Source organism: Liolophura sinensis, chromosome 5, assembly GCF_032854445.1.
Source record: "Liolophura sinensis isolate JHLJ2023 chromosome 5, CUHK_Ljap_v2, whole genome shotgun sequence".
NCBI lineage: Eukaryota > Metazoa > Mollusca > Polyplacophora > Chitonida > Chitonidae > Liolophura > Liolophura sinensis.
In genome coordinates this window covers 6,399,198-6,421,968 of record NC_088299.1, presented here as the reverse complement: position 1 = coordinate 6,421,968, position 22,771 = coordinate 6,399,198, and the positions used below count along the sequence as shown (strand labels likewise).

Below are 22,771 nucleotides of genomic sequence, written 5' to 3'. Positions count from 1 at the left end.
TTACGCATGCGCACGCTGTTGATGGTAGATGATTTTTGTGGCGTTTTGGCAAAAATTACCTTATCTTCTGGGATACAGATAGGATTACACGTGTAAACAATGTCGAAAAACGAACAGGTTTTACTTCTAGAACCTCCAAACGAACTCAGGTTCAGAGGTAAGTTGAAATTCAACGTGTCTAAGTGCTAATTTTCCTCGATCGAACAAGCGCTCATCCATTGCTGTTGAAATGCCTTGAACTGGAACCATTTATTCTTGCATTCTAACATAAAGCATTTGTCGTTGGAAAGTGAAAGCGTCACGATCAGGTAACTTTCAGCGATGTGCCGTCTGGTCTCTTCAGCTTAAGACAACTGTTTTACGGATTGCATTTGCACCTTACGGAATAGTTCAGTGCAATGATGTGTGTCCATGCAGGTCACATGTGTTGCTTAGTTCATCTGGATGAACTCAGTGTGTTGTTTTAAAATTCTGACTTTCGTCGTAACACTGAGCCCATGATAAAACTTTCACGGAACCAAGCGCCTCGTTGTCCGCAGCTATTTTGAAATTGTGTTGAAATGTAAACAAGTTTTGGCATTGAAATCGTTTGGAAAACTATATATTTCCACTGTCGTCTGTAGGCACATCTTGACTCTTTATAATCCAACCCAGAAAGGCATCGGGCAAAACTTGTATTTTTAGTGCAGGTAAGTTTGGGTGCCACCAGCACAGGCCTCATTGAAATCGTTTCCAGAAATGTGTGGCACAAGTTTTTTTTTGCGAGGCAACGATGGACTCAAAGGTGACGAGGAATGTTAGAATATCCGTCTTGGGCCCGTCTAGATGAACTAGTATGCTCCCATGAACATGCTGAATATAGTGAATAGTAGGAATGTGATTTGGTTTACAAATTAACTTGTTTAAACAGACTATGAGCCAGAGCTGCTTTTTAGACTACTAACTTACTCTTTGTCAGAATGTTGCGATATCTTGCAGTACACTGAGAGCTGGGTACTGATTTCCCAACGATGACCTGTGCTTTTACCCAGCAGCAGTATGCCAGTTACCACATAAAATACCAGTTTTATTGGAACTTTATATTGCAAGTTGCATTGCCATTCGCAGAAATTTGTAGCTAAAACAATTGTGAAACTCAAAATACCAAATAGAAGGTGCTACTTTGAAATGTTGCCATTTTTTTTTTGGCCGTTAAACACTTGCAGCCTCAGGACACTTACAGTTATGCAGAAACACAGGTGTCGCCAGCCTATGAGAACCAAACTCGTAACAATAACGGTGAATAACCTCACACGATTGGTTAGGCTAGGCTGGCAACACCTGTGTTTCGGTATAATCGTAAGCGCCCTCATACTTCAAATTCAGCTGTACGCGACTAGTTGCTAAGTGTGAAAAAATTACATTTACATGTAGAAATGATTTGAAAACTGATCTGGAAGTGTTTTCAGAGACGATCAGTTAAATTTATGTTGCAAACTACTGTACACTTACATAAAGGTGTACAATGTTCAACAAAATATTTTGTCATTCACCTGTTATTAAGAGCTCAAAATAAAAATGACCTCAAATTCATGAGCCTAGGTCATCACAAGTACGACTTTGTGATTTATAATTTCATGATATTATAATTATACATGATAAATATAAAAAAGCAATGATATAGAAATAAAATCTAATACATTTCAGTTCAGTAAATCATATTGGATGACCTCCATTTTTGTTGAGGTCATGACATCAAAGAACACCTGGCAAGGCTGGCATAGAAATGTGTCTCTTGAGCCTGTTTGTAAAAAGATTATCTACATGATAGCATGGCTATAAAAAGTTCTTATTTGTCTTCCTGCTTTTGGCCCTTGTTTTGTTTCTGTAGGGTGAAAGAACTGCCTACTGTTAGCAGCAGGCATGTACATGTGTGTACAATTATGTTTTTGTATGCTTCAGGGTATCAGCTCATTTTTTATACATTTTTCAATTCTTGTTATTTTGGTTGTTGGATTATCGGGTAGGAACACTCGCATTTAAACTTTTATGCATCCAAACTAAAAATTAGGCCATCATGAAAAAATACAAGTATCTTCATTAGGGGTAACCTGAACGGCCCTCCAAAAAGGGTGCTATGCTTAAGTTTTTAGTATCAGTTGAATAAAAGTTTTTTTTTTTTTTTTTTTCATCTCCTTGTTAATTACTGTAAGATTTGTGTTCTTTTTTTTGGAAAAGGTCAATTTTATATGACAAGTAAACAAATTTCATCAGAAGTGTAGAGTAGCTCGAAAGATGAAAATGCCAACAACAGAGAGACGTCAAGTTAAACTTGATGGCCTCTATATATGTATACTTGACATTGACTGCCTGAGGCAGTGTCCTCGTTTTCATGATTGTACAAGTAGATCCATTGAAGTCATTCGTATGTCAGAAATACAGGAGATTCTGCCCGTGGTGTGATGCACAGTTCAGGAGTTAACAACTACATCATTTCTACCACTTCTAGGTACATATACATGTTCAAATTTAGCCGGAATTTGAAATCATGGCGTCTTGTTTTCAATTTTCTCCTCCCCTCTCAATCTGTCTCCTATTAATTTTATCAGAATAGGGCATTTCAAAGATACTGACACTCCATTGGCTAAACCTGTGGGTACATGTACCTCTGCAGCCCCTTAATTTTTTGAGATTCAGCTTTATTCTAACTAGTATTTGTATTTAGTTGTACAGGAATAGGAAGCACCTGATCTTCAAATATTGCTAAACATCATAAAAAAAACCATTTAGGATGATAATATTTGATTTTCTTTATAAACCTGGCAGACTGTTAAACTTCACTAACAGTCTAAAAGGTTGTTGTTGGGGGTTTTTTTTCTGTTTTTTTTTGTTTTTTTTTTTGTTTTTTTTTTCTTGTTTGCACGTTTTGCCTGCTGAACATCAAATGTAAATGAATATTTGCAAACCAGTATAAGAGTGGACATATTGTTTTCAGTTCTCCTGTTTTAGTGTCAAGGCTGACCAGTACACTTCACGTATGGTGCATATTTTAAGATATTGATTCACAGATTTCACTAGTAATACAGGAATTTCCACAATAAAGCATGTTTTTATTACAGGCCTCAACCTAAGAGGCGATCGAACAGGCCGATCGCCTGTTGATCTCCTGAACGTAAATTCAGGGGAACGAATTTTCGATCACCATGTAAACTCCAGGGGAATGATGATTTCACGTGTTGGTGGTCTCAGTAGGTCGCAAATAGCTAAATTTATTGCACTTACAGGGAAATTCGCACAAACTCTATGCCGGTTTAAATAGAAAAAGAACTAATCACCGATGTTGGTATAATGAAAATGGCTGCTTGCGTCGGTGAGCGTAGATTACTTATATGATTGGCTCAGCGAAAATTGCGTGACAAATGAAATGTTTCGTTTAATAATTCCCAAAAAATGTTCACACCTCTGGGGAGTTTGTGGACGCACATTGTTTGAAAAATGACTTTGAAAGTATCAACTGTAATTTAATGGTTAATATTTTAATTAATGCTATTACCACGTTTAAATCAATGAAAGAATATTGTTAAAATCAATACATATATGACAATTCTCTATATGTTTTTTCTTTCAAACGCGATCAAATCTGATTCTTAAAATGAAGAAAACATAAATTGTATGCGGGAGCCCATTATCTTTACGCGGCAATGTGGTTATATGTACCATGATATACAACCATTGATACAAGACCTGTCTGTAATCAGATTGTTAAGCTAATATGTGGGTTTGGGGTTCCCACACACCTATCTAGAGGGTGACGTCCCCAGATTACAGAAAAGTCGGCGAAAAGAACACACAATACAAGATTGGATGAAATGTGTAAGCTTGAGGGGATCGATTGATGGGGTAAGGGTGATCAGAGTTTCAATCTCCTGTCTGAAAATTCAGGAGAATGATCTGCCGATCCCCTTGTTCATCCTTACTTTGAGGCATGTGATTAATTCCATTTTAGTGGATTAGACAGCTCCTTTTGTTGTGTTATCATTGACGTGCTATCATGGTTATGCTATCGTGGTTGTTTTATCAGGGTTGTGTTATCATGGATGTGCTATCGTGGTTGTGCTATCGTGGTTGTGCTATCATGGTTGTTTTATCAGGGTTGTGTTATGGATGTGCTATCATGGTTGTGCTATCATGGTTGTGCTATCGTGGTTGTTTTATCAGGGTTGTGTTATCATGGATGTGTTATCATGGAGCTGAACTTCAGGTGAAGTACAGCAAATGTTCCAATTCATCACATTTCAAATGGCAGTGGTGAATGCAATTTCTGCACCTCAATAATTAAATATAGTTGGATTTGCCAGCTAAGCTTACAAAAAAAAAACATTAATCAATACATGTACATGTATATTCTAGACAGCTATACTTCATGTATGCTCAGACATACCTGAATAAATGTGTAAACTCATTTATCCAGGTAGGCATATTACTAAGGAGGTATTTGCCTGTGTAATGGCGATCAGGCTTCTGTAGCAGGTGCAGGTCTGCAGACAGGGCCATATCTAGAGTCACTTTAGTTCTGGAAAACGTTTTGGTTCCCAAACTGTTGGCCTCCCAAACTAAACAAGCTGTGTTAAAACTAAAAAGTAAATCAAACGAAAATATCATGTTTTACCTATAAAAAGTTTAAGTTATCGTACAAGTTTCTTTCATTCATAGACTTAAAAGCTCTTAAGAAACATAATTTTGAGTTGCATTTTTAACATTTCCTGATACACAGTCACTATCTCACTATTGAAGTTTGTAATCGGAACCTTACCTGACAGTTCTACAAGCATATGTCCTACAAGAGCCAGTAGTCTCCCTGGTATAGTCAATCAATATACCAACGTTTTCTGATATAAATACATTTATGTATGTGATATTTCACAGTGTAGCATCCGTTTTGCTTCACATTCCATTTTTTTCTGATACATGGGAATGTATTTGTGGCTTGTTACTATTGCTGTATGAGACAAAACTCTTGATGGAAATCATGAAGGGTGCGCAGTGAAGTTACACTAGCATTAATATATAATGTAATGATGAAGAAATGCGGGCATCTCAGGTAAATTTCGAATGTTTCACAAGGTTTGAATTCTCATGCCAAAATCTTTATTCCAAATAAAATAAATGAACACAGCTGCTTGACTGCTAGTACTATTTACACATTCCGTTATAATTTATTTTCTTTCAAACGTTCGAAATTTACCTGAAGATTTCTTGACTTCATCATTATCATTCAATCCACATACAGCTGAGTCTGAAGTAATAAATGTAGAACATTTTTGTAAAAGGTTGAAACATGTATTTTTAAATAGTACACATTCAACCTTGGTCTCTTGCTTTGAATATGGAACACATACATGTGTTCAAACTAAGGAGCCTTGTGTCATACATGTATGTATTTGGTGTTTTTGTATACCAGTATTTTGATCAACAGGAAGTGCCTGTAAGATTTGTACTGTAAAGACATATGTCTTGGAAATTAGTGTTGTATGTGTACATTTAGTAGCGTTGTGTGACCTACATGTAATTACATACAAACAGAAGGTAGGAGTGCAGTCATTCTTCCTGTGTAAGTATTTGAAATATCCTGTATGTCAAATACATTTTTACTCTTACGTGCAGTAGCTGTAAGACGGTTTGAGTTGAGGCTTTTGCTGACACAAGCTTAGCGGCTAGCAGAAGTGCGGCACAGGACACACATGGCATGTGTACATTATGGTGACCATAGTAGTACATGGAGGACGTCTGATGTTGAATGGAGCAGGCTGTTGCCTTTGTAGTCAGGGCTTAATGGGTCATAGCTGACAGTTGAACATATGGAGTAATAATGAGATGATTCATAGATTCCTATGGGTTTGTAGTCCTGTACCAGTTCATCTTGTAATTGTATCACTCTTTATGCATTCGCCACACAGCTCTGTGTCATATTTTGACTCCACACACGTGTACAAAAAGGGAAAATGTAGCAGTCGGCATCTTGCATGTATTTAATAGATGAAGTGTACGAAAGTGAAAATGTGATAATTTCTGCTATTATTAAGCAAAAATAATTTTACATCTGGTTAGCGCGCTAGCGCAGCGTAATGACCCAGGGGCCTCTCCCCAATGTGGTCGCTATGAGTTCAAGTCCAGCTCATGCTGGCTTTCTCTCTGGCCCTACATCGAAAGGTCTTCCAGCATCCTGCAAGTGGTTGTAGGTTTCCTGCCTCCATAATGCTGGCTGTCGTCATATAAGTGAAATATTCATGAGTACGGCGTAAAAGACCAATCGGATAAATAAATAAAAAAATAAATTCTTAAAACTGTGACAAGGTGCATAGTCACAAAGTCGTAATCATTCTGTAATCCGTATGTAGAACAAATGAACATTTATTCATCTTACAGTACTGAATATTGTTATTAAATATGTGGGAACTTTCTTAAAGAATACATGTAAGTGTTATTCCATTCCAAGATCATATTGAAGCTCTGAATACTCTCATCATGAGGTTTGTATGTGTGTATAACACTACAGTAATTTGTGGAGGGATAGTCAGCGTTAGGTCAGGGCTGTGCCAAGAATGTTGTGTCAGTTATATCCTAAGTGTTTGGGTGGAGCTCAGCACGGGAGTCTGAACTTTAACATATTAGAAATCAGCTGTTATCTATAACTTTCTCGCCACTGTTTAGGCTAGTGTTACCTCCCTTTGGTAATGAAGACTTCAGGCCATTTGGTGCTTTCCTTCGCTAAAAATATAACACTCTTTTCTTCGTTTTTTTTTTTTTTTGGGTGGATAGAAAGAAAGTGTGAATGCTTTTCTGTAGGTGGTTACAACTAACAAGGCCATATCAGAAAATATTAAAAGCTATTAGACTATTAGACCATATGTCATTCGTTGTTTTATCACTTATTTATCATTTACACTCAAGAATATTTAACTTATAGGACAGCGGCCATTATTATGGTGAGAGGAAACTGGGCAGCGCGTGGAGAATCCCACAACCATTTGTAGGTTGCTGGCAGACCTTCTCACGTACGGATTGAGAGAAAGCCAACACAGACTGGACTTGAACCCACAGCGACCGCATTGGTGGGAGATTCATGAATCATTCCGCCATGCTGGCGTGCTAACCCCCTCGGCCACAGAGGCCCCTTGTTTTATTACTGTTTGACCCGTAGTCAGTGTGTGCGCTATATTTAACCTCTTCAGGTCAAAAATAGCTGTAAATGTATGCGGTCGCATACAGTACAGTACAGTACAGTATTTTTCAGTACTTGACTATATACAGTGTGCACATGTATGCATAAAACGGCTATGTCCATTGGATTTTCCACTTTGTCATGTACACGTAGTGTATCGTCAGTTAGTAATGTTTTGTTTTTGATTTTGGGCAATTCTATCTGTCCTTATTTACATGTTCAGATTGTATTATTTAGAGGTGTGCAGAGGTTGATGTAGTACATGTACATATATCTATATATGTACTTGAGGATTAAGTAGTGTTGTATAAGCAATGTCATGGAAACAGACAAATTCCAGACATAACTCCTTTACCCAGTCGAAACAGCTGAATGCATGTGTTAGCACAGGGGCGGTTGAGGCTCACAACCTTGATATCTAGGGGGTCACAGCACCCCCACCATCTTTTAATTAACCTGACTACTGTTAGATATCAGATTACCCTCATTGGCTAAGGGAGCAAATGGCTTCTGTTCATCGTCCTCTAGATCTTAACTTATGAGGTCTCAGGTGTGAATCGGCCCATGCTGAAGTCATTCAATAGTGGATCGAGAAACTTGCAATCCAGAGCTTGAGACCTCATGCTGAGGTTTGGACAAAAAGCTCTGAAGTCTGAGTATCTCGTGTCAATTTTTCGCTCATTACTGTGTATCACGTGCATGTAACATTTAATAGTAAGGTTATGTGCAGTGTGAAAAACTGTACAACTGATAGGTTTTTTCCCCACTGGATGAAGTCTTTATGGGGCCTAGCAGCTGACACATGATTGTATAATGGGTAATGTAATTTGTCTGAGGCTCTAGTCTTCATGCATTACATAACGTAATTTGTCTGAGGCTCTAGTCTTCATGCATTACCCCAGCTGTTTTATGTGGTAATTGATAAGTGCTTCAACCCTTGACTAAGCTGTGGAAGAACACTAGTAGACCACACTACGAGGAATACTGGATATGATACAGGTGTGGGACACTGTACTTGCACATACATGTAACTGGATGGTGCATGTGTGCAGGTATATGGAGGTACCACATGTAGATGTGGGTTGGCTGTGTGTCTGATTGATGACTCATCACATGGAATCAACAAGCAACACCCCTAGTCTGCAACTACACATATCAATACATTTGTAAATGTACATGTAACTGTCCCTCAAAAGCTAATAAACTGAGCGCACAGAATTAAGATTTTCGAGGTAGCCTATATCATTCATTCAGGATTAAGAAGAATGGAGTCCAGTGGGAAACTCATAAAACACTCTCCTACCTAACACTCAACCATTACAGAACACTCCAAAGATGTGAGTTTTTTCTGTATTCTTTCTCAATAATCTGTACATGTGTGCTCATAAAACACCTGTGAAGTACACTAGCACTGCAATGTAGTTTTACTTCATACATGTAGTTTTACTTCATACATGTAGTCATACATGTAGTTTTACTTCATACATGTAGTTTTACTTTATACATGTAGTTTTCAAGGATTACTTTATACATGTACTTGTAATAGCACAAAACTAAAAAGACTCCCAATTTCTCATATTTGGTTCATGTACACATATCATACCTGCAGACAAAGTGTACATTTACATGTATGTATAAATGTAAATGTACAGGTTCTTCATGGATCATACACGTGGATTTTAAACTTGAGTTGAAAGCTGAATTTTGTGATAGGTAAATGAACATTTAAATGAACATTTGAACATTAAAAGGTTCAAATATAATGTGAACTGTTAAGTAGTTTCGGCTGGGGTTCATGTTGTTTGTTCTCATAGTTATCACTGTACACTGTCAAATGGAAGACAACTTAACAATATCTGAACGCACAGCACCTGGGGGAAGTCATTGACAGTGCAGCAGAAAGGCGCAAATCATCAGATTATGTATACATGTATCAGTCCAGATGCAGTCGAAATCAGTGTTAAAGCAATAGGATAAGCATGTTTAAAAATGGATGTCATTTCTAGCGTGGAAACTTTTAAAGGATAGGTGAAAAGGAACACTAAAACAATGGTTATCTTTCTATGCCACATAAAGAAGAATATGCCCCAGAATTTTTGTTAAAAAAATTTTCATTTTGGGAGTATATTAGCTTAGCTCCCCCTCCGCACCCCAACATCCGCTCCCATTCGGTCTGTTCACCACACTCCCGCCCCCATTCGGCCAGACCCAGTCAGTCTGCCCCTCCCAGAGTTATTATTAAAGAGGAATCATTCTTTACATCACTGCTGCAATTTACTGAATTTCTGGACTGACTGCTGGGGCCATAAGAAAACTGCACTTTGAAGCCAGTTTTACTTGTTTGTACTGTTATGTTATTACACATCATAATCTGTGCAGTAAGAAATAAAACCAAAGCGTTTCATGTATCCTTTGATGGTAGCTCAGATCCGTTGGAATACTACGGAATGAGCCGCTTTTGGGGGTAAGATTTGGTGCAAGTTTCACGTTTCTAGCCATCATAGTTTTCGAGTTACAGTTTATTGAAATTACGTAATTAAGTTCTAGTTTGTTGACTGAAAATGTTATAAAGATAGGCAAAAAATAAAAGCAGATTCAGAATCAGCTGCCCAAAATACACTATAATAGGTTATAAAAAATTAAAATTTCAAAACTAGCTGTGTCATCACAACTTCGACCAATTGCAAGCTTCCACAGCATTTAACGAAAGTCAACAATTTTTTCAAACTGATTGTAACTACCAACGGCCTACCTGATTATCAAATTTCAGAATAATCTGTTCGCTGCTTCTTGAAAAGAACATGTTTAAACGATTTCATATAAAATCCAGTATGGCCTCCAAATCATGTGACATAAAAAAAATCTGGGCTCTGTAGGGCACAACTTCAGGTATTGGGGAATTTCACTGCAAAATTTTAACACAATCGGTCAAACGGACTAGGTTGTTTGTTGCTCGCAAATCAGTTGAATAATGAGAATAATCAAAACAAAAGCACTAGGTGTCCTGCAGGACTACCTGCGTGGACCCAAACAACAGAAGTAACAGCTTTTTTATTCTCTATTTGGGTGCGGAACTGATTTTTCAAAGAGCATGGCAAATTGTTTTCACTCTTCAACCTCTAGAAAAATGGATCACAATAATCATTTATCTTAAGGTGGTCTGTAATATGCAGACCTTGTCTTTAAGCATACTGTATTGCCTCCTCATGAATATGTACCCTTTGCTCGTTAAGATAAAATTAACTTGTTTGTCTATCGGAATATTATCAACAACATTTGTAATAATTATTGCTCAGGGGTGGCATTTTAGGGCAAGCGATGGGTCGCCTTCAGACCCACACACCTTCCTGCCGTCGAAGGCGAACTGTATTTTCAACTGCGCTTACGTACCTAGGTAGTTTTAGGCGAAGACTTATAGATGTAGTTTTCAAAGTTTTCCGCTCATTCAAAGGTAAAAAGTGATAGTGGAGCATTACCCAACCTAAGGGTATGTATGTACTAGGAGTCTAGCATACAGTAAATGATGCAGGCAACTCTAGTTCAGTTGAGTCTGTGTGTGGTTAACTGTGTTCACTTCCAGATATCACAGTGAACCAGCAACCATAAAAGATCTCACAGTATAAAATCACAGCTTCAGCCTCACCCATAGTATTTTATTATTATTTTCTTTTAGTCACGGAACAGTGCGCTGTTAGATTTGTTTACTGTAGAGTGTTTGATGTCAAAGTTTGACAATATTGATTAAGATGCTAGTGTGTGGTCTTGGTAAATTCACCCTTCATCAGTCAACACACATGTAGGCGCTCCCACTTTGTTCTGCCATCTACTTGAATGCCAGTGTAAATCCAAGTCTCTGTGTTCACAAATGTACATGTGAAATTCTGTAATATGATACAGGAAACTGTATCGTCTTGCTTGGGGTGAGGGGATGACCTGCAGTGCCCTGTCAATTGCCAGGGATGCCTGGTTAATCTACCATGCCCACTCAACTGTTACTGTGAAACTTGGTGGACATATTAATATATTTGCTGACATCGTGCTCCAAACATCTACATGTATGTTGTATATTAACTGCCTTTTTAATGGAATTTTGACCAGTAAAGATTTGACCTAGTTGTTTTGTTTCTTAGAACGGCTTTTCGTGCATGATCTTGAGAGAGGGGTGTGTTGTCACAACATGATATGGGAAGTTGGTGATGGTCATTGGCCGCTGGCTGAGCTACTGAACCTTAAGTGCCCTACATGTACAAGACATAGGCATGTACATGTAGATCTGGCCAGACAACCATTCAATCAATTAAGAAAAAAAAAATATAAAAAAAATGTGAAAAATTAAGGTGATGTGATTACAAGAAAAGTTATGTGAAGTTCATGTATGGATCTTTGTGAAAGAGGCCTCTGACTTTTACAGTATATGTGTATGTACATGTGTATACAAAGTTTACTGTGGTTTTCTGTGTTTGTTAATACATGTAAATACGGAGTGAATAAATCGTCATGTAATTTTATAGTTCTTGGTATGTCCTAAGGTGTACATCGTTACAGGATAAGCTTCACAGGATTCTTTTTAAAGTGTAAAAGTTGTTTTCAAGATTGGGGAAAATTGGGCACTGAGGAAAACATTTCAAATCTCTTGACATAAAACCACAGCGTAAACAGCAAGAGCTGAGATTGAACATGCCACCTCATTTGTCAAGGGTCTGTTATTAGCTTCAATACTTAGTACACACATACTAAGTTATTGTCTTGGGTTTCCCCCGTGTTCTGCCCGGTTTCCCCTCACTATAATGCTGGCCAACGTCATATAAAAACACCATTTAAATAAATAAATATACATGTATTTACATCAAGCATTTCGTACATGTAATAAACAGCGTAAGGATTTTTCTAGCTTGGAATCTGTACAGTATGTGTAGTATTTATTGGACTTATCCTTAAAGCTGTATTTGCCATCAATCTGAATATTCACGTGAGATGCAGTTCAGATTTATAAAAAAGAACAAAAAAAATGAATCGGTAAATAGTATCTAGCATAACCTGTTCTTTTCAATCACTGGAACCTGGAAAGCCTTTTCATTGATCTCCCTTCAATTAGTATAGACAGATAGAATGCAGGTCAAGTCATGTCGTTGCTCATTTCGCTGCAGGACGCTTTCATTTATTCTATTGATCACCGAGAGTTAGACTGATAAATTCACCAAGGGATTCTGCTGGGTTATCTCAGTCTGATGTTCTGTATACTGCTGTAACACTGTGACGCCCCTAAAAATGTGACATAACAGAGGAAAATATTGTAACGAAAAAGAGAACTGCATCCTGTTTCACTTCCTCTCTGACCGTAAGTGGGAAGGTTTTCCAGCAACCTGTGGATGATCGTGGGTTTCCCCTGGGCTCTGCCCGGTTTCCTCCCTACTGGCCACCGTCTTATAAGTGAAATATTCTTGAGTATGGCGTAAAACATCAATCAAATAAATAAATAAATACATCCTGTTTTAAGTTTGCTGACTACACGGACTCGAAAATGTCAATTTTATTATTTACTTGTGTTAGTGTCTGTGATTAAATATCACAATTTGTGAATTTTCACATGTACTTATTACAAAATCATCTGTGGTTTATTGTATTGTCATAGCTAATTGGATTGTGTAATACCCCTGTGAGAATCGATTCCATTAATACTACACCACAGTCCAGATATGGAAGCGGGGTCCAGTTGTTCAAAACTGCATTAGGTTTAAGCCTGGCTTAACTTAATAGACTTTTGAACAAGCTGGCCCCTGTATAATGCATGTACATGTATTAACTCTGTGCACATGTACTTTACTTCGTGTTCATACAGCTGGCAGAATGCATGTACATGTATTAACTCTGTGCATATGTACTTTACTTCTTGTTCATACAGCTGGCAGAATGCATGTACATGTATTAACTCTGTGCACATGTACTTTACTTTGTGTTCATACAGCTGGCAGAATGCATGTGCATGTATTAACTCTGTGCACATGTACTTTACTTCGTGTTCATACAGCTGGCAGAATGCATGTGCATGTATTAACTCTGTGCACATGTACTTTACTTCTTGTTCATACAGCTGGCAGAATGCATGTACATGTATTAACTCTGTGCACATGTACTTTACTTCTTGTTCATACAGCTGGCAGAATGCATGTGCATGTATTAACTCTGTGCACATGTACTTTACTTCTTGTTCATACAGCTGGCAGAATGCATGTCAATGTATTAACTCTGTGCACATGTACTTTACTTCTTGTTCATACAGCTGGCAGAATGCATGTACATGTATTAACTCTGTGCACATGTACTTTACTTCGTGTTCATACAGCTGGCAGAATGCATGTACATGTATTAACTCTGTGCACATGTACTTTACTTCTTATTCATACAGCTGGCAGAATGCATGTGCATGTATTAACTCTGTGCACATGTACTTTACTTCTTGTTCATACAGCTGGCAGAATGCATGTACATGTATTAACTCTGTGCATATGTACTTTACTTCTTGTTCATACAGCTGGCAGAATGCATGTACATGTATTAACTCTGTGCATATGTACTTTACTTGTTCATACAGCTGGCAGAATGCATGTACATGTATTAACTCTGTGCACATGTACTTTACTTCTTGTTCATACAGCTGGCAGAATGCATGTACATGTATTAACTCTGCGCACATGTACTTTACTTCTTATTCATACAGCTGGCAGAATGCATGTGCATGTATTAACTCTGTGCACATGTACTTTACTTCGTGTTCATACAGCTGGCAGAGTTACTAGTCATTCAATACTCATGTTTAAGAGCTCAAAATAAAAAGCTCAAATTGATCGTAGGTTGTCACAGTGATTATTTCGACAAAAATTTATAATTTAAGACTATTTTGCCTGTTTCCATGTTGTTTAACAAATGCCACAAAATCGCATAAGGTGACCTCAGTTTTGTCGTAGACATGGCTTTGAAGAGCCCTAAATATTAAACATTTTGTTCCCTGTTTGTACGTGTATCCCCCTCCCCATGATTGACAGTTCAGGGTCTGAACTGTACAGTTGTACCATGAGAATCAATAACCTAATGTTATAATAAATTGAACCTTTAATATCATGGTTTCTTGGAATTAAGATTTCAATGCAGTGCACGTGTACTTACCATTGTTTTAAGAGAACATGTTCATACAAAAGCCTCATGGTTACCATTAAGTGGTTATCTGTGTTTGTCAGCAGGCAGCAAAAGTCTAGTACAGCATAGAACTGAAATGAATATAAAATGATTTTTGAGAGGTAAATCTTATATGCTTCAAGGTATTCATGAACTGAATGTGCAAAGATGAAGTCTTGGTAGTTTGACCCATTTTGAACTGTTAAGATTGTGTGTACATTTTCCACTATATGCAAATTGATTCTGATATGCAGCACCTTGGGTTGGCTATCATGTCAGTGTGTATACATGTACTAGTACCAGGTCACTCTGGCCCTGTTATCTATTACTCATCCTCACAGCTGCAGGGCTGGTCAGTTTCAGAGTCCTGCCAAAGCATCATCAGTGTAATGTGTGTTTGGAAATTCATATACATAGAGAATAGACCATGATTGACAAGGACTGCATAACATAGCATCGAGGCGAAGCTGAGCTAATCATAGACTAAGGTATAGTGTATTGAGCGCATACTATCGTTTTTGAGAAACAAAGCATCAAAATCAAAAAGTCGTATTACAAAAAATAGGACTTTCATAGACCATGGGTATTATTTCATAAACCATGGGTATTAATTCCATTTATTGGTTAAGCGTGGCGAGAAGAGAAGACGATCTGTGCATGTACGTGTACATGTATGATAAGGTTAATTTTGCACACAATGCCACTTGTCCATGGTTAATGAGGTCACCTGATTAACAGCCCTGTCATAAATCTGCCAGGCTATCAGAAGGTGAGGTTCAACCAGACTGCAAATTCATCCAGACTGCACTGGCTGATCACAAAATTTGCCAGCCAGATCCATCATTAAAAATATGTTCATTGATCATAGCTGTCCGAAAAGAGCCCTATTTACTCTGAAGATTTTTTTGATTTTTTTTTTTGATTTGGAACTTTATTTTTATCTCCATGGTAATTTCTTTAAAATCAAATTTATTTTAACAAATCTGGTATTTTGCAACAAAATTAATTGAGTTGTGATACAGTTGTCGAGGTGTTTTCATTTCCTGTTTGAATATATTTGCATTTACATGTACATGTGTATGTCCAGGAACTGTTGTAATATTACACAATGGGACATTTATTGATGAGGAGTACCCCCTACAGTTAACATGTCTGCTGTTGTCTTACAAATGGAAGACAGAGACACGAACATAACCAAAAACATAAGTCTAGAGGCATTTAGTCATTTAAGTTTTGAGTTGGAATTAAGTCTTCTTTGTTGTGTCAGCTGTGTGTTATATGTTCGATGTATTAGCACACCTAGATTTTGTTTGAGGGGATTTAAAAGTTGTGGGAAATTTGTTCTAAATGCCAAGGCCTACATCTCACAGTGTAAGAACTGTTACCATTTATTATTGATGCATTCCATAATTCTTTTACTTCAAGAAAAAGTACATCTTCCCAGTTTTCTTCCTACCCCATTTTTTCTAAAATTTGGGACACTTGGTCTGCTCATTTTAGCCAATATACATGTATATCTATCTGTAATTCTAACGGGAGTATGTAGTTTCTTCTTTTCTCACATGGTTAGACCATCTAATGAACAAGATACTCATATCTTTACTTTTCAAAATGGCTGGTAAAGAAATGTAATATATTCTGCTATCAACAACACTGATATCTGTCCCAAATTTTAGAAACAATAGGGTATATAATGCTGGGGTCCATCTTGTATTAAAGTGACATATTCTTGAGTATGGTGTAAAATGTCAATCAAACAAAAAAATTTACCCTGTCTGTTTCTTGAACAATGAAAGTTATCGTATCTAAAATTGAAACGGACACAAAATTCTAAATGAACCATGCTTTGGCTTGTGTTCCAGGACCATTCACTGATGTGGTGACAGCAAATCTAACCCTAACTAATCCCACAATGTCACGGGTATGCTTCAAAGTGAAGACAACAGCGCCAAAGAGGTACTGTGTGCGGCCAAACAGCGGCCTGCTGGAGCCTGGAAAAGCCGTCTCCGTGGCAGGTAACAAAGATTACTTTATGTGTGCACATAATAATGTGAATATAGATTATAGTCTAAGTTGCTGCTGTTGTGATTTTGAATTGCAGCTTATGTGAATTTTACATTTGATTTTATTTCTGATATGTCCTGTCAAATTATAAATTAATGGCATTTATTTTATGATGCTAAATGTAGGTATATAAAGAGTTTCACAAACTAAAAATGGTTGCTTCCAAACACAGTTTGGTCTTTCACAACTAGTAAATGCATCTCAGTTGCATTTTTTTGTCACTGTACATTATATTTGAAGTGAGGTATAATGTCAAGTGTGGAATAAGAAAGCTTTTCTGGACTGCCCAGCTTTATTTCTTCAGACGTCACAAAAATGAAGCAAGGATCGAGTATTTCATTATTAGATCACGCTCCATCAAACTCTTGTGATTTGCTTAAGGTTGTGTTGGATGATTTCGTACTTCCATACATGTCTACATGCGCTTGCACATGTATATTGCAGTCATGTTACAACCCTTTGACTATGATCCCAATGAGAAGAACAAGCACAAGTTCATGGTGCAGACGATGATCGCTCCAGACGGCAAGATTGAAAACCAGGAGGCTTTGGTAAGTGTCACTGTCAGAAGACCAATGAGGTTACAGACTTAAATGCAGAATTTGTGGCTTTCACCCTGACATTATCTGGAAGTTTGCCAGGTACCTGCTAAGGGCTGATATCTCCTACTTTATGTACCCACTTTCCTCCATGCACAGACCTGATGGTTATTTGTTAAATACTAATTAAGCAAATAAGTGACACTCCAAAAAAGAGAAAAGATTAAAATTGTTTGTTCATGATATGCAACAGTATTAAGATAATAAAACCAGAGAGAAGTACTTTGTGCTGTGTATATTAAACGTAAACACAGCAAATAATATATCCAGTTATTCAGGAAGAGGGGTGGAAACAGACCTAAACAGCCCCCAAAAATTTTTTTTTTATGCACTTGATAACTCAAGAAATCAATTTTTAATCTTTAATTTTTATGAGGCCATGGGATGCACCATGTAACTAGAAATACGGTCAGGGCGTTGTACAAGTTTAATGTTCTTGATGCATACATGCACCTCGTATTCTTTTTATTTTCAGTGGAAGGATGCCCCAGCCGAGAAGTTAATGGACTCCAAACTTAAATGTGTTTTTGAAATGCCAGTTGATATGGTAAATATTTACACCAGTAGTTAGTCATGCAGCTGTTTCTAACCACTTCTGTTCAACCTGCGTAGAGGGAGTAGGGGGTGGCCATCTGGTTGAGACACTGGTTTGTCAGTTGTTAGGACACACAAGGTGCGGGCTCAGTCCCAGCCTTGGGCAGAGAATTTGTGGATTCCCTGGCTTTCTCTGTTCATGAGGCATTTGTAGCAATGCGTGGTAAATGGTTGTGCCTGTTTATGCAGTCACTGAAGGCCACTTGTCTTTCACAAATAAGTTGTGCATATCTGTATGTAAATCAGTGGAAAGTTTCTCAGTAACAAGCCAAAGGTTGAGGGTTTATCCCTGGGCTTTTGCGTTTCCTTCATCCATAAAATCCACAGCCAGCCAGTGTTGACGTGTGGCGCAAAACAACTATGAAACAAATAAATGAAGCAAATATGTCAGCGGTTAATAAATGTTTTGACAGAGGACTGTTCAAGTTGGATAAAACGATAAATTCCCTGAAGTAATTATGATAATCAACAAATACACAGTGTTAAAAGAATTTATTCTTTTTCTTAATTTACATGTAAATACCTGTTGTAGTGTAATAAAGGTTTTTTTTCATGCTTTGTGATCCTCTGTACTTTCAGAATAATGCTAATAATGAAGAAATTACCAAACAGGTTATTTCAGACAGACAAACGCTGCCAAAGGTGAGTAACAAACCTGTTAACATTATCTCTAATTGGTATGAATTGTAATGAATAAATCCTGTGACAAGAGCAACCTCTCTGTCCACAAACGTATTGTGTCAGGTCCGGTTGATATGAAATATATTACATGTGCATTGTTTTCAAACAGGGGCCTCCGTGGCTCAGTTGGTTAGCGCGCTAGCGCAGCATAATGACCCGGGAGTCAATCACCAATGTGGTTGCTGTGAGTTCAAGTCCAGCGCATGCTGGCTTCCTCTCCGACCGTACGTGGGAAGGCCTGGCAGCAACCTGCGGATGGTCGTGGGTTTCCCCCTGGCTCTGCCCTGTTTCCACCCACCATAATGCTGGCCGCCATCGTATAAATGAAATATTCTTGAGTACAGCGTAAAACACCAATCAAATAAATAAATAAATAAATAAATGTTTTCAAACAACAATATGGAATCCTGAAGTCATGTGATTTGTCAGGCACCTGGAAAAAGCTGGATGTTTTGTTAAGGACACTCCACCTGTAAATCGGAATGCCATGGTGTAAGTGAAAATTCTTGATTGCAGTGTCAAACAGCAAACAAAAGAAAATATTTATTTCTTTATTAATTCGATTGGGGTTTTATGCCATACTCAAGAATATTTCACGTATATGGCAGCAGCCAGCATTATGGTGGGACGAAACCAGGCAGAGAAACGTGATCCACTGCAAAAGTAGGTTCAACATTAAAGGTTTGCTCTTGTTGAAGTATGAGTTCTGTTTACATCAGCAGACCATGCATCCCATACCCGTCGTTACACCTTACCAATGCAAGCTCTAACAATCTAACAATGATATTCAGTGTGTAAAAATCTTAAGGAGGTGGTGTCAAACTATAACCGTGTGAGCATTCAGATATAAACAGACGACATGTATTTATGTGCGAATTGCAACCTTTCGCACAGCTCTGGTGTTAGCCTTTAAAATTGAAGTCACAACAGAGACCCAATCCAACCACGTCATATTTTGTTGTTTATTCCTCCTGCATTAACTGGATCATGTATTGTGAAAATAACTGGAGTACACCCACATGTACATGTATGATATGATGACAGCTTCATTAAAATGGTGTAGTAACCAAGTCAAAGTTTAAATGAAACGGTCCATGCATTTCACTGGACACTTGATTGTACATGTAAATTTATGAGCTTCCATTTTCTAATCTTGATTTGGTGGTAGATTTCACATAAAAGATCTTTTGTAAGAAACTTCTTCTTAATGCTGGCCTGTTCATAGATGTTAGATGTAAAGCGTTTGTTGTGAATAATGGAGTTTGTGTCTGGCACAGGCTAACCCTGCCGACCCAGTGGGAGAGTACAGGAAGCTGGCGGAAGAATGTAAACGCTTACAGTCGGAAAAAAGCCAGCTTAGAGAAGAGAACAGCCAGCTGAGGACAGACAACAATAAGATGAAGGTAAGGCAGCATAGACTATTATTATAATGTTGTATGCACGTTAGTAATGACTGATCACTAGTAATGTGATGTGGCGCTCATTTGTCCACGTGCCCGTCCTTTTGGTATTAAAGTGACATGGTCGCCCAAGATTTATTTATTTATTTGATTGGTGTTTTACACCATTCTCATTCTCGCCCAAGATTTTTTTAAACAAATTCTGAGTGCGATGTATGAACGAAGTTTTATAGTTAGTTCATAAACTAAATCACTCACGCGGAAATAAAAAAATATTTATTGAATATGTAGCTTGTATGAGCCCGGAGAAGTCCTGCCGTTATTTGAATTCTATATAAAGAGTGCTGGCCATTCTGCCTCTTTTATATTCAACCGGAAGGGCCCGAAGCATATAGGCAGCATTCAGATAGTTCCCTTTCGATCAGTCAACGAACTCAGATAATTTCAAATACTGATACACGTAGATACATGCAGAGTACAGCAGCTTAAACAGCATTGAGAAAAGGTTACGAATAATCTTCTCATTAAACTAAGAGTCACCCCCTGCCCACAACGACAACAACGTTTGCACCCACCTATCAAGCATTAGTTAGTATCAAATCAAATCTTTGTATGTGTATGTTTATATTATATATCATAATGTGTTGACTGCTTGTCTTCCTTGGAAAAGAATTATCTCTCTTTGCCATACTTCTCATTGCATAGTAAAATTGACTGTTAGTGGTCATCAAAAATCTAATGTAGTGACAAACTGTAAGTAATGCTTGTTTATTTCTTCACATTGCTTTTTCGAGTCTGTTAATTTTAATCTAAATTGCATTTCAACATGGTTAAGTAAAATTTGGAATGTGACTAAGTGACCTGTTTGGCCCAATTGTGAGAGTTATTTATCTTAAATGTCTTAAGGCTTGTTCAGAAGATTTATATATATATATATATATATATATATATATATATATATATATATATATATATATGGATGCAGGATGATATTCCACTGAAAAACAAAGAGCATCAGAAATAATGTTTTGTTAATTTTTTTTTTTGCGCAAACTTAGAACTTAGAACTCAACTTTTTTTGGCTTTTTCCACAGGAGGAAACGGTGCGCTTGCGTAAAGTGGCAGTGTCGGATACGGTGTCCTCAACGCCGGCCTCCTCTGCTTTGTCGGTGAAGTCGGCCAGTCCAATCAGCAACATCCCCCCAATAGTCCTAGCGATTGTGGCGTTAATACTGGGTCTCATCCTCGGCAAAGTTCTCCTGTAACTCGGCTGAACTCTATCCAGAATATTTACATGTACCTTGCCTTTACAAAGTGCAACCAAGGCTATAGATTTCCTATTGTCTTCTCCTCTTATTGATTTCATATCTTTTCAATCTGTTAAAAGACGAAACAGAGAAAAGCCTGCATTATCGAATTCAGATAAAATATAAAGTCCTGCTGCTTTTTTCAGATTTAGAGCTGAAAGGTCGGAGCACATATTGAGATTTCGTATATATAGTACATGTATATACATGTAGATTCATGAATAACTCAAGGGCAAACCGGGAGTGCATGTAATTCACCTTTGCAGCGATACTGGTCAGACAGTTGGAAAAGTAGTATTGTTTATCTATGATTAATGGTATAACCTGTCTTGATCCTTGATATTTTGACTCGGCTTCTCAATAGTGCTTGCGACAAAAAAAAAAAAAAAAAAGTGCATGGAGTAATTATTTATTTCAAAGATTTTGATTTTTACAGTTTTTATGATGCAGGTGATTAATGATTTGGAGGGGGGAAGGGAAGCTTGAGAAATTCACATACTTGTAGTTGTGGGCTATTTCTCGTTGCTCTTGAGATGCACTAGATGCGAGTGCATTGATGAAGGGTATACTGGTTGAAGCAGACCTCCGTTTGTCGTTCATGCACTCCGGTTCCTGTATCTCCCGGTTTGCGCTAGTTGTGCAATCTTACAGAATGTATACACTATCCGTGCTCAACTGCTTGCCTTACTATTCCTAGCTGCGCACACTTTTCTCTAAAGTATGGGAGCTGGGATGGCTGTTACCATGCACACTGTTCAGGTTTTCTCCCTAGACTTTGCTGCCTTGTATAGCACTACCACATTGCTGTGTTGTACGCCCACAGCAGTGAAGATACCAGGGTAGGGAAATGAACGCTTTGTAATGGTTATCTCCCTTGGATCCTGACCAGTTCTCGTGTAATTGACAGATGGAAGCTAATTTGTAAATTATAAAAAATGCATTTAGTAAAGGTTTTGGGAGGTTATTTACTGAACAGATTTCATAGATTTGTATTCTGATGTTACTTGTAGCTTGCTTTAATATCTTTCAGTATGTGGAATATTCGTTTGAATTATGAAAATCGATTATGAAAAATTGATCGCAATTATTAAAGACAAGTCCATTGTGTACAAAAGCAACACCTTCTATGTTAATTCTTGTATAATTAATAGTTTTTCATATGTGTTGGTGATTGTCTGACATTTTTTTCTCTTCCGTGGAAGGAGTGTTTATATTGAAGTCTGCCAATGTAGATGTACCTGTACATATTATATATATATTAGGCATATATATGGAATTGGAGTGGAGGCCTGTAGGTGTGCTGTAGCTTGTATAGTCGGAAGATTGTCAGTGGACAGTCACTTTCTTTTGTGAGGTTGAAAGGGACAATTCTGATCTGTGTGCTAACCTGTCACACTCATGATATTTATATGCTCTCCATGCTGCTTTCTAAAAAGCTTCAAAGGCCTGTTTTGGGTTTTTTATTTTTTTTTTCCCTTTTTATGCTTCTCTCTTCATTTTTCTCTTTCAGTCTGACCCAAATAATGCAGAGACAATTGAGAAAAAGCAGATCATACATATATAAGTAGAGAGAGAGAGTGTAGCACTTTACTTCTCTCACGTCTTCGCTGTCCTGGATCCGCAACATCACATTGGACATGTTGTTGGACTAACTAATCCAGGGTCATTTCGGCACAATTTCGGCCAATCAAAATGCAAATAACTATAGTAGAGGTCTGGACATCTCTAGAGGATGAGTCTTGGGGGTGGGGG

At 37.7% G+C, this 22,771-nt stretch overlaps 1 protein-coding gene across 1 annotated transcript; it reads left to right on the top strand.

Annotated features, from left to right (window-relative positions):
* Positions 1–21: 21 nt before the first annotated feature.
* On the top strand, positions 22–22,771 carry LOC135465705 (vesicle-associated membrane protein/synaptobrevin-binding protein-like). Its single transcript, XM_064743019.1, has 7 exons — positions 22–157; positions 16,237–16,389; positions 16,883–16,989; positions 17,513–17,584; positions 18,211–18,273; positions 19,590–19,715; positions 20,807–22,771. The coding sequence occupies exons 1-7, from the start codon at positions 100–102 to the stop codon at positions 20,975–20,977; spliced, it is 750 nt and encodes a 249-aa protein (XP_064599089.1). The 5' UTR covers positions 22–99; the 3' UTR covers positions 20,978–22,771.